This window comes from Pseudophryne corroboree, chromosome 3, assembly GCF_028390025.1.
Source record: "Pseudophryne corroboree isolate aPseCor3 chromosome 3, aPseCor3.hap2, whole genome shotgun sequence".
Taxonomy (NCBI): Eukaryota; Metazoa; Chordata; class Amphibia; order Anura; family Myobatrachidae; genus Pseudophryne; species Pseudophryne corroboree.
In genome coordinates, this window is record NC_086446.1 from 540,970,946 (window position 1) to 540,984,656 (window position 13,711).

Sequence of the window (13,711 nt, forward strand, 5' to 3'; positions counted from 1 at the left end):
ATAGATATATAGATAGATAGATATAGATATATATCATATTATATACCGGTTGAGTATCCCTTATCCAAAATGCTTGGGACCGGAAGTATTTTGGATATCGGATTATTCCGTATTTTGAAATAATTGCATACCATAATGATATATCATGGTGATGGGACCCAAGTCTAAGCGCAGAATGCATTTATGTTTCATATACAACTTATACACACAGCCTGAAGGTCATTTAATACAATATTTTTAATAACTTTGTGTATTAAACAAAGTTTGTGTACATTGAGCCATCAGAAAACAAAGGTTTCACTATTTCACTCTCACTCAAAAAATTCCGTATTTCGGAATATTTGGATATGGGATACTCAACCTGTATATATACATATTTTTTGCCATCAGCCCAATTATTGTCTGTCGCTTTGTTTTATCATGTCTCGCACATCCTATTTTCCATGGACTGTTCTTTGTACAATTTTTTCTGTATGTAACATTGTATAAATATTGACTAGTTGTTCTGTAATTTTTAGACATACCCCTGATGAAGTCTAGTTACTAGACGAAACGCGTTGGGTTGTTTTATTTGATGTTATCTTTGAATATCATATGAGGAAGAATAAAGATACTGCACTTAGTTGCCGATATTCCTCTACCAACTCCAATGGTGGAGTATTCGAAGAGAAATTACATCATTCTGTCTATGTAATATGATGGACATGCTTCTTTACTTCTGTACATTTTAATAAAAAAACTTTTTATGAAAGAACAGTTCATGCTTATGTTTTAAAATGAATGATAATTGTGAAACCCACAGGGTTCCCTGTATTTATAGGTTGTAATCACTTCTGGGCCCCAATTTCCCTTTCTTCCTATATATATATATATATATATATATATCTATCTTTAGCTCTCTCTATATATATTTATTTTTTAAGTAATTTTTTTTAAAGTAATTTTCTTTAATTAATTAATTGAATTCCAGCTGCATGACTTCTATTTTTCAATGCTCCCTATATCCCTACAGTCTTTCTCCTCCTATTCTAATAGGGTGAAAGCACTGCTGATTGGGTGTGTGTGTTAACAGGTCTAAGGGGGTGATATAGACCTGATCAGCTTCCCTGACATGCGGTGGGACGCCCAGCACAGGGCTATCCCGCCCCGCATTTCACACCCTACCCCATCGTACAAGTACAAAAGCATCGCACAGCGGTGATGCTTTTGTATTGTAGGAGTAGCTACCAGCCAGCGCAGCTCCTGTGCGCTGGCAGGGAGCTACTCGTCGCTGCCCGGGTCGCAGCGGCTGCGTGTGACGTCACGCAGCCACCGCTGCCCACCCCCCCAATGATCCAGGCACGCCTGTGTTGTCCAGACCGCGCCCCCTAAACGGCGGGCAAATGCCGCTGGTCCGCCCCCTCTCGCCTGTCAATCAGGCAGAGGCGATCGCAGGGCTAAGACACTGCGGCGTCGGTGCATGCGCACTTCAGACCTGATCAATGCTGTGCGAAAATGCAACAGCACCGATCAGGTCTGAAGTAGCCCCTAAGGCACCAACCAAGACCACAAAGATTTGTTATGTATATTCAAAATGTGAAAAAAAGCTACAGGGGGTGCGACATTGGAAATCAATGCTCAACCTAGGAGCAGTGGTCCATCCAGATCATGGGAAAATGCCCTGCCAGACATTTTCAAGGAAATGGCGGAATCCCGCAAGCAACAGTTGGAATGGGCTGCTTTACCCCCCCCCCCCCCCAAAACTATGGAAGAATTCCTGATTAGAATTACTCCGCCAGCACAAGTTGAAAACACTGTGCATAAAGCGGTAAAGAGACCCCTCCCTCTCCTACAGGAAGAGTCGGAGGAGGGCCTCATAGAGGATGAGGAGACAGGTGAGTCGGTTGAGGCAGTAACGGACGCCAGTCCGCAGGAGGAGGCCTGCTGAAGTCAAGGGGTTAGAATCCTTTATTGAAGAGGTAAGACAGGTCTTAAGCTTCAAGGGAGAAGAAGTTAAGGAATCTGAAGTCTTTGATTTATTTGAGTTTCAGAAACGACAAAGAGCAGTGTTTCCAATTCCTCAGACTCTTCAGGATCAAATGGGAGAGGCATGGAAGCAGCCGGATAGACGCTTCCAATTTCCTAAGAAATTCACAGCTAATTACCCACTACCCAAGGGTGTCATGTCTAAGTGGGAGGTTATGCCGATTGTGGACGCCTCCTTAGCTAGACTGTCAAAAAAGACAATCTTACCAATACCGATCGTGACCACACTAAAGGATGTGTCAGATTGTAAGTTAGATATGGCACTAAAATCTATATTTGTGGCTGCAGGAGCATCACAAAGGCCTACGATTACTAGTGCTTGGGTGAACAGGGCTATTGTTGTGCATTCATAAGGCAAGGGTATCCTACACACATTATTGATAAAGCCCTTAGAGAGACTCAACTTAAATCTAGGTCTACATTGGTCCATCCAGAAAGGCTAAAGGTGGAGTATGAATCCCCTAGTAGGAATACTAGTAATAACAACAAAGGAAATAAAAATAATAAAAATAATAATGGGGATAGGTCAATATCATTCATTACCCAATTTAACACAGCTGCAAGTGAGATTAAAAGGATCATTAATAAGAATTCAGCAATTCTAAAATCTGACAAATTATTAGAAACCACACTAATGGAAAGAAATCTAGTGGTGTTTAGAAAGGCCAACTCCCTTAAACAAAAACTAGCATCGAGTCTATTCAAGAGGGCACATATAGACACGGGAAGGGACACGTTGAGATTACCCCCGAAACCTAATGGGTTTTTTAAGTGTGGTAAGGATAAATGTGTCACTTGTCTTTTTGCTGAAAACAAATGTAAAAAAATCAAGTCTTTCGATAGATCAGAGGAATTTGAGATAAAAAGTTTCATGAACTGTAGGACAAATTATGTAATTTATGTTATACAGTGTAAATGTGGCCTGCAGTATGTAGGTCGCACTATTCGCCCCCTTCATGAGAGATTTATGGAGCACAAGAGAAACACTGCTAAGAATCTTAAGACTCATAGTCTGTCTAGTCATGTTTCGATATGTCAGAAGGGGAACATGAGTGGTCTCACGATTAGAGCCGTTGAACATGTTAGCTTCACCATGAGGGGAGGGGATAGGTTTAGAAGGCTCTGCATGCGCGAAGCCTTCTGGATATTTCAATTACATACTCTGAGTCCACATGGTCTGAATGACACGGTGGAACTCAATGCCATCTGATGGGTTCCAAGTATTGGCACGGGACATTGGTCATTAGTTGTTGGTTGAGGCTGGGACCCACTTGTTTTTAAGGGGCCTATGCTCTGCTGATTTATAAGAATATCTTTAGTACAGTTTGTCAATGAATATAGAGGAACCGGAGGGGTTGGGTTGGCACCTGTTTCACCCTAGGCGGATCGAGTGTAAATATATCTCTCTTCCTTTGGTGTTACAGGGCCATCCACCCACTCGGATTAATCCCCTATTGGTGCTCCTTCCCCTTCCTATATATCTTTATATATTTTTTCAATTCTTTAGGTGGATTGCCATCAGAGGATTGTTCGGGGTCCCTGTAGATATCCTGTAGTTTGCGCCCGAGTATATTCTCCTTTTGGGTAATTTCATTTGAGTTTCCCTATTCTTTTAGACTCATATCCTATCCCTAGACTCCTTTCCCCTTTGAATAGAGAGATGTAGTCTAATGTAAATAGATGTAACCTATGAAGTGAGATAAAGATATGAATAAATTATCAACGTGTGAATATGGATGGGTAGAGTTTGTATGTGCTTCTCTACTCCTATACATGTTTTTTTAATTTTATTTTTAATTTTATTTTATTATATTGTTATTTTGTGTTTCAGTGGATATGTCAAACATCACTACCGTTAGTATTTAGTTTAAGTGAGGCTAATATAACATAACATAATATGACATAATATGGGTAGTGTTGTCACTATTGTAGTGGCTGCTTGGACCTGTGGGTGTTGTTCCACATGACCAGTTAAATAAGTAATAGTTTATATAGGTTTGATACAGTTTGCATAATCCTACAACTTCTATGTAGGAGAGTGTGGATGGGTATTATTCTATGTGTATATCCTACATGTGTGTTTTTGTTTAATTGATATGGTACTGCTGTCTTCGCTTGTCTCATTCTCTATATATATATGTATATGATTATATATTTATGTGTTCATATATCTGTATATTTTATATACATTTATGTATTTTATACACTTTGTATAGTATAGTTTATATTTTATATTGGATTAATTATTTATTCTATATGTATTATCAAAATTTATTTTATTATAATAATAGTTTTAATGCTGTAAGGAGATATATAATTTTGGGTCATGCTGATCTATATTTAAATGAGTATATACTTAGAATCCTGTATGCACACGCTTCCCTGAGACCTAATAGAACAGGTGGACTCTCAGGTGTTTGCACTAATTTCATTTTCAGGTCTCTTTAAATAAGGAGACTTGATGGGATAGAAGATTCCTTCCCTCTGAAGAAACGACCAGCTTATAACGGTCGAGAAACGCGTCAAGTTGTTTTTAGGATCCAAACACTCTTCACGGATTTGGTTGCCACCAATTTTAACATCATTCACCTTATTGGACAGTCCGGTCCTGGGTCTGGAGCCACCTGCATTGGTCCCTTTGCAAAGTAGGGACCGTGGCTGCCGATCACGTGCCTAGAGCCAGCGGTCCAGTCGGGCACTGAGAGGTGAACACAGGCGCCGCAGCTACAATCACCTTGGACACGCCAGGCGGTGCGCGCAATCCCGGCGCCGTGGACCAAAACTCTCGGGAAGCGGTAAGCCTAACCGCTCTGAACACAATAAATGACTAAGGTAGAGAGCGACAGACGGAGACGCTCTAGAGAGGCTGCAATATGAGATAAAGCCTGCTTTATGAACTGACTTTCAGCTACCTGAAGTATCAGTATATTTGCTACATTAACTGTTTCAATTCTTTTTTAAAAAGAAACAACAACCATGATTACGGTATAAATACATGTATTATCACACAGGACGTGACTGGTGGATATAAATAAGGGTCTTTCACCATTCTTGGACTCTTTCTACACTGATTTCACTAAAGGACACCTGTGAAAACTATCTGGTAATCAGTAAGGTATTACTTGAGTGGAACCATAAGGATATTCGAGTGTTAGGGATCCTATGCTATGAAATATATTTTTAAAGTGCTAAGTTGTTTTAAATTCAGTTGCCAATTGGTATAGTTTAATTTTTGGTGTATGTGCAATTTTAGATATAATAAATATGGAATAATTCAAGTCTATTTGCGCTCTCTTTTTCCTTTTTTGCTTGTTTACTTTATATAGGGACGCTAATACCCTATTCTGAGAGCAGCAAATAGCATCTCAACACAGGTTCTATCACAGGCGCCTTTCCTTTTTTTAGTGTATTGTTGTATGGGCTGGTCAAATTGTTTAGGTAGTAGCGGAGGATAACAGCAGGAAGACATAGTTCGATTAGCGGAGCATATCTGTGAGTCGGCTACATACATTTACCAAGCTTCAAAGGATTCTAGCAGAATAGCATCACGCATCTCGGCTTCGGCTATATCAGCCAGAAGGATTCTGTGGCTCAGAGAATGGTAAGTGGATTCTGATGCCAAGAAGGCAGTGGAGGCGATCCCCTTTGTAGAGGAGGCTTTATTTGGTCCAGAATTAGACAAGTGGATTTCACAAGCTACAGCGGGAAAATCTACTTTTCTGCCTACCACATATCCTAGGACTACACCACACACCACAGGTCAGGAGAAATTACTATGGCCCGGTATTAAATTAATTTAGGTCTCAATTCTTTCGAGCTAAAGGTTTTGGTAGTCAAGCCCGTGAAAACAGAGGCCGTTCCCAGTCCACAGCCCGAAAACAAGAATCTAAGCCTGCTGACAAGACCGTGGAATGACGGTCTCCCAGCTCACCTTGGGTCTCCTCTGGTGGGTGCACGGTTGGAAAGGTTTCAGGACACCTGGGCCAAAACCTCACCAGAAGTCTGGTTCAACAATATTATTTCCCAGGGATATAGGCCTTCCTCTGTGCTCTCAAAAAGCAAGAGCATTAGATACAGCGATTCGACAGTTACTTCAGACGGAAGTAATTATGACTGTCCCGATTTCTCAAAGAGGAACGGGATTTTATTCAAATCTTTTTGCAGTGCCAAAACGGGATGGGTCCATCAGGCCAATCCTCAATTTAAAAGTGTTAAATCAAGTTCTGACGGTTTACAACTTCAAGATTAGACATAAAAGATGCATACTTCCATGTCCCGATTTGGACCCCACACCAAGCTTAATTACAGCTGGCAGTGGGAAAGACTCATTACCAATTCAGAGTTCGTCCGTTCGGCCTATCATCTGCGCCGAGAATCTTCACGAAGATCATGGCAGTCATGGTAGCGAACTTGAGATCGTTAGGAGTAATGATAATACCGTATCTGAACTTCTTATCAAGGTTCCCTCTCAGGACTAGTTGATCAGAGATGCCAAACTCACATTAGTTTCTGATTCAATACGGCTGGATCGTGAATTAAAAAAAAAAATCCCATCTGCAACCGATGCAGAGGATTCAATTCCTGGGTCTCATTTTAGGTATGACACATCTGAAAGTGTTTCTGCCAGAAGACAAGATTTAAGACATCAAAGACATGGTACGTCAGGTTCTGCGGAACCAGATGGTCTCTCAGCATCTTTTTGTACGACTTCTAGGAAAGATGGTAGCACCCTTCGAATCGATCCAATACAGCAGGCTACATTCCAGATCTTTTCGACTGAATCTGATTGCTCAGGGGGCAGGCATACATTTGCTTCTCCACCGACGGATTCGCTTGTCCCCCAAGCCAGGAACTCATTACTTTGGTGGGACAGAGGTTCGGAGTCTGGGATTGATAGGTTTTGACTACAGATGCCAGTCTCAGATGATGGAGTACAGTACTGGATAACCATCAGTTTCAGGGAAGATAGTCAACGCAAGAGAGCAGTCTGCCAATAAATTTTCGGGAGCTAAGAGCCATTTACAATGCACTTCTGGCAATGTGACAGCAACGGCATACATAAACCGTCAGGGACGAACAAAAAGTCACATGGCGTTAAAAGAGGCCACAAAGATTCTGGTACAAAATATATAAAAAAAAGTAGGAGAGGGTCTATTTCAGGCGCTCCCGGCTGCTGAAAAATGTGTAGCTCCAGAGAGAACACCACTCTCTAATAATCTGGAAATATGTACAATATGAGCAAACACATAACATCAAGCGCTGAGAAAATAAGATGAATCAAACCTTCCCAGAAAAAAAAGGGAAGAAACAACATGGCCCCACATTTATGAACTTTCTAATAAGGAGACGGTGGAGGTTCATCACGAATGTAATTTCACACTAAAAACCCCAAATCACTTGGGTGAAGTGTGATATTGTTCTGGACATACTACACTATTGTATTATGTTATTTTGCATGCATCGTCCCAAATGTGAGTGGGAGAAGGAACCACTGGTTGGAATATAGGGAGAATCTTCCTCCAGAAGATCGTCCCTACATATAAGGGAAGGTTTGATTCATTTTATTTTCTCAGCGCTTGATGTTATGTGTTTGCTCATATTGTACATATTGCTACAAAGATTCTGTCTTGGACAGAAAAGCTCAACATAAACCTGTCGGCAGTCTTCTTTCCAGGAGTGGACAATTGGGAAGCAGGCTACCTCAATCGTCAAGATATGCATCCGGAAGAGTGGTTTCTACAACCACAGGTATTCGATGCAGTGGTAAGAAGGTGGGGTCTGTCACGAATAGAGCTGATGGCCTCTCGGAACAACCATCAACTGCCAAGATATGTGGTCAGGACGCAGGATCCAGCAGCAGAGGCGGTGGACGTGCTGGCAATTCCCTGGACATACGACCTTCCCGCCATTTCCCGTTACCAAGAGTGTTGAAAAAGTTGAAACGGGAAAGAGTGTGGGTGATTTAATAGCACCAGACTGGCCTCGAAAAAATTGGTACTCGGACCTCAGGTCTCCTGCTGGAAGATCTTGGAATCTGCCGCAGAAGGAGGACCTGTTGTCACAAGGCCCATTAGTTCACGCAGATCTGAACTGTCTACGTTTAACAGCGTGGTTCGTGAGACCAGGATACTAAGAGACAGGGGTATCCCGAAATCAGCTATTCCTACCATGTTAGCGGCAAGGAAGCCAGTCACTGCGGCACATTACTATAGAATCTGGAAGAAGTACATGGACTGGTGCCAACCTAGGGTTGGAACCCTAGAGAATTCCGCCTTACTAGACTGTTGAGGTTTCTCCAAAATGGTTTGGATGGTGGTATGAGATTGGGACCCTTGAAGGTACAGGTCTCGGCCCTCTCAATCCATTTCCAGCAATGTCTGGAGTCCTTGCAGGAGGTCCAGACATTTTTGCAAGGTGTGTTGAGAATACAACCACCTTTTTGTCCTCCCACGGCCTGTGGGATCTAAATTTCTTGCTAGAATTTTTGAGAGCCTTTGGAAAAGGCGGATCTAAACTGTATGAGCTGGAAAGCAGTCCTGCTCCTAGCTTTAGCATCAGCAAGAAGGGTCACAAAGTTGGGTGCCCTGTCATGTAAAAGTCCTTTCCTAGTTTTCATGAAGACAGAGCGGAGCTCCGTACAAAAGCGGAGTTTTTACCTAAGGTGGTGCAGCTGATTGTGGTCCCTGCTTTCCGCGGATTGTCTGAGGGGGACTTGTCCTTGGATGTGGTCAGAGCCTTCCGGGTCTACGTACAGGCTACGGATTCTATTAGGAAGTCTGACGCTTTGTTTGTACTGTATGATGGACCCAGGAGGGGTTGACCTGCTTCAAAACAAACCTTGGCCGGATGGATATGACTAACAAGCAAACAGGTATATATTTCTTGGGGTAAGAGAGTTCCTTTTCAGGTAGGTGCTCATACCACCAGATCAGTAGGAGCTTCATGGGCTACGGCTAGAGGAGCTTCCACTACCCAACTTTGCAAAGCTGCAACGTGGTCATCAGCACACACATCCACTTGTTTCTACAAGTTTGATACATTTGCACCTAGAGATGCATATTTTGGACGTTTGGTTCTTCAGGCTGCGGACAGCACTCCCGCCCATGGGAGTATCTTTGGGACGTCCCCAGCTGTCTAGTTCTCCAGTGTCCCCTATTGGATGATAGAGAAAAGAGGATTTTGGTACTTACTGATAAATCCATTTCTCTGAATCCACTCGGGGACACTGGACGCCCGCCTCGGTGCTGTCAGCCTGCGTGTTCTTTTAAAATTTAGTTCAAACTGTTTGGTTATTGTGGCCTTGATCTTTCATGTTCTCTCATCTCTACGTCAATTTTTCAAACTGGAGGGATGGGTGGGCGTGAAGGGGGAGGAGCCAGCTGTGCATAATTTTTTTACTACATTGTGCGGACCCCGTCATCAGGGCTGAGGAGAGAGAGCTAGTCCATTGTTGAACAAATTACTTGTGCTGAAACCTGTAACAAAAAGTGCACGTTGGCATTAATGAGGATTCCACAAAGACTGTGAGCTACATAACAAATATATTATGCTTGTACCACTTATTCATTTTCTATAAAAAAAGCTTTGAATTAAATCCTGGAGTGCCGTGCTTTCAGCCAGCTCATGTAGCTGCCTGTACTGGATATTATATATATATAAAACATTCCTGAGGGTAGTCCAGAGGGACACCAATAATTTCTCTCCACCTAGACAATTTGATAATTTATCCCAATCTGAAAGGAAATCCTTGACCAAGTTGAGAGCAGATTCCAGCATTGTTATACGCCCTGCTGATAAGGGCGGGGCGGTGGTTGTCCAAGACTGGCAGGATTATGATCGAGAGATCATGCGCCAGCTAGCCGACCGGGAGACCTATAAACTAGTCGATTCAAATCCTGTACCGGGTATTAAACGTACCATAGACGAGTGTCTTAGAAGAGGGAGAAATAATGGTTGGTTTGACGATGAACTATTCTCCTACTTATCAGTTGAGCATCCTCGGTGTCCGATCTTATATACTTTACCGAAGGTTCATAAAACTCTGGTACAACCCCCTGGACGACCCATCATAGCGGCGGAAGGCTCTTTGCTACAACCGTTGGCCAAATTTGTGGATAGTATCCTCCAGCCAATTGTGGTCGAAAGCATGAGCTATATAAAAGACACAGGTGACTTCCTTCAACAATTGAAAAATGTTGATTGCAAGCACACATCGTGCCTTTTGGCCACAATGGATGTGAATTCATTGTATACAGTCATTCCACATGACGGTGGACTGGAACCAGTGCGAGCTGCGTTGACGTCTCACCTCACATGCACAGTACCAACAGAATGTATTATTGAACTTACCGAATTGGTTCTACGTTCTAATCATTTTTTGTATAAAGACATGTACTTTATACAATTAGCGGGCACGGCGATGGGGTCCAATTTGGCCCCATTGTATGCCAACTTATATATGACGAATTACGAAACAACTCAGATCTTCCCACAATATGGTCATCAAATCTTATTTTATCGTCGATTCATCGATGATGTTTTTTTACTTTGGCTCGGCACTGAGTCATCGTTCCACACCATGGTTAATAATCTTAATCAGTTGGATAGTCCCATGAAGTTTACTTCTAGTATTTCCGGTTCTGAAATTAATTTTTTAGATGTACACATTAGCAAGGTTGGGGATACTTTCGTTACCTCTGTCTATAGAAAACCTACGGACAGAAATCTGACTCTTCATGCTACCAGTCATCATCCCCCTGCATTAAAGGAGAATTTGCCAGTGTCTCAATTTTTAAGAGTACTAAGAATTAATTCAGACAGAACCAACATTGAAATTCAACTCAAAGAGGTTAAAGCGCGTTTTTTGGAACGCGGGTACACACACAAGACACTTTCCCAGTGTTTATCTAGAGCCCGTGATATCTTTGCAGGGATAAAACCTAAGAATAAGGATAGACTAGACAATCGTCTAGTCTTTGCGACACGTTATGATAACCACTCAGGGCACCTCAACAAGGTACTTAAGAAACACTGGCCAATTGTTAGTACTGATCCAGCATTACCATTCACACGCATGAACCCCCCTATGTTGGCGTACCGCAGAGGTCCGAACCTAAAGCAAATGCTCATGAGACCTGTATTATATCCCAATGCACCTATGTCCACTACTCAGTTGCTGCAGCAAAAACCGGGCTGTTTCTCCTGTGGGAGCTGCACTACGTGTCGTTCGATGATGGTGGGGCCAACATTTTCCCATCCCCACACCGGCTCTACCATTAAACTTAAATATCATTTACACTGTAGATTAGATTTCGTCATCTACATTCTCAAATGCCCATGCGGATTGTTTTATGTTGGGTTAACTACCCGCAATTTTAGGGACCGAATGGCGAATCACCGCTCATCTATACATGTAGCATTGAATAGCGGTAAATCAGATAAGCCGGTGGCTCGTCATTTCATTGAAGCCCGTCACCAGGTTGCCAGTCTCAAGTGTGAAATCATTGATTGGGTGCCCCCGAGTGTTACTGGTGGAGACCGTACCAAGAGGCTGAAACAAAGGGAGTGCTTTTGGATCAGCCACTTGGACACGGTGTCCCCAAGAGGACTAAATGAAAATAACCCCTATGGGGTGTTCCTGTAGTTATTTACGTTATGTGTGTATTGTTTTTATGTATTTTAATTGTGTCTGTTAGCCCACCCTCCCAGGTCCCTGATGGCATGAATTTAAATAATTACAACCATTTAAAGATTTCCAATTATATCTTAGATCATGATTGCATTACATCAGAATACACTTCTTGAGCCATGAAGTTTCTTATAGGCTATCCGGGTTGATCATGTTGTCAACCCAACTTATTATTGTAATGGAGAACCACAGTGTTGTTACATATATATATATATGAGTTTTTTTTTCTAAATGCCCCATTGAGACGAGCAAGCGGTGCTGGTAGAAGGCTGTGCGGGGATATGATGAGCCTGAACCTAAACGCGACTCTGAGTTGATTCCACCAGTGAGTACGCGCTGTTACAGCCCAGCTGTGAGAGATTAACCGCATCCACTTCCAGGGTTTGGAACGCATCGCGTTCCACTTCCGGTTAGTGGAACGCAAGACGCGGCCGAATATGAAACTATTAGCGCTTGAGCGACGGGTAGAGTGCAGCGTCCGCCCTGTGAATCACTAACCTGTGGTTAGTGTATGCAGCTAATGTACATTTTAATCATATAGCTGACTGAGGAGTTTTTTTGCCTTTGTGGACGCACTTCCGGTCCGGGGGCGTATATATACATCCGGGGCAAGGCTGTCTACAGCATGCTTCCTGGGATCACATGGCAGGCTCTAGCACATGGTAAGCACTGTTTTTTGCATAATTTATGTCGAGTTATGAGATTTGCACACTTTGAATTGTAAGTATTGTTTCATTAGGTTGGGCCGATCAGCCGTATCGAACACCTATGAACCCAGGATACATTAAACCTAGATTGTGATCGCTATAGGTAATAGCCAATTTACCACGCTAGTGTCTTTTTGAAATTGTGGAGTTTTTCAGTCGTCTAACAGTCTCATATTATACATGCAGTTGCTATAGGACCACACACGTTGCTGGCAGTCCTCCGGACCCGGATACTGTCCCTCTGTTTTTAAGCCTTCGTGTAAGTGATCTCTGGTTTCCTTGAGAGTCTTTATAACTTCTTTCCCATGTGTGGGTTGAATGGTCTAATTAGGCACGTCTTGGTGGATGAGTATAATTTTTGCCAAAGGGACTGAGGTGGTTTCTCCGAACACTTTGGTGAAAAGTTGCACTTTGGTTGAAGGTGTTTATTAAACATTATAATAATTATAATAAGAATTTACTTACCGATAATTCTATTTCTCGGAGTCCGTAGTGGATGCTGGGGTTCCTGAAAGGACCATGGGGAATAGCGGCTCCGCAGGAGACAGGGCACAAAAGTAAAGCTTTTACAGGTCAGGTGGTGTGTACTGGCTCCTCCCCCTATGACCCTCCTCCAGACTCCAGTTAGGTACTGTGCCCGGACGAGCGTACACAATAAGGGAGGATTTTGAATCCCGGGTAAGACTCATACCAGCCACACCAATCACACCGTACAACTTGTGATCTAAACCCAGTTAACAGTATGATAACAGAGGAGCCTCTGAAAGATGGCTTCCTAAACAATAACCCGAATTAGTTAACAATAACTATGTACAAGTATTGCAGATAATCCGCACTTGGGATGGGCGCCCAGCATCCACTACGGACTCCGAGAAATAGAATTATCGGTAAGTAAATTCTTATTTTCTCTATCGTCCTAAGTGGATGCTGGGGTTCCTGAAAGGACCATGGGGATTATACCAAAGCTCCCAAACGGGCGGGAGAGTGCGGATGACTCTGCAGCACCGAATGAGAGAACTCCAGGTCCTCCTTTGCCAGGGTATCAAATTTGTAAAAATTTACAAACGTGTTCTCCCCTGACCACGTAGCTGCTCGGCAGAGTTGTAATGCCGAGACCCCTCGGGCAGCCGCCCAAGATGAGCCCACCTTCCTTGCGGAATGGGCCTTAACAGATTTAGGCTGTGGCAGGCCTGCCACAGAATGTACAAGTTGAATTTTGTTACAAAACCAACGAGCAATCGACTGCTTAGAAGCAGGTGCACCCAACTTGTTGGGTGCATACAGTATAAAC

The 13,711-nt window shown here is 42.8% G+C and overlaps 1 protein-coding gene across 2 annotated transcripts in view; it reads right to left on the reverse strand.

Annotated features, from left to right (window-relative positions):
- The window catches only part of ARL16 (ADP ribosylation factor like GTPase 16), a 56,161-nt gene that overhangs the window by 35,274 nt on the left and 7,176 nt on the right, over positions 1–13,711 (reverse strand). The window contains exon 1 of one of the 2 annotated variants that reach the window (XM_063961194.1): positions 9,216–9,394. The exons of the other annotated variant lie outside the window; for it this stretch is intronic. Within the exon in view, the coding sequence (XP_063817264.1) occupies positions 9,216–9,227 (12 nt within the window). The 5' untranslated portion in view covers positions 9,228–9,394. Of the gene's footprint in view, positions 1–9,215; positions 9,395–13,711 lie in introns of those variants that run through there. 2 annotated transcript variants of the gene reach the window in all.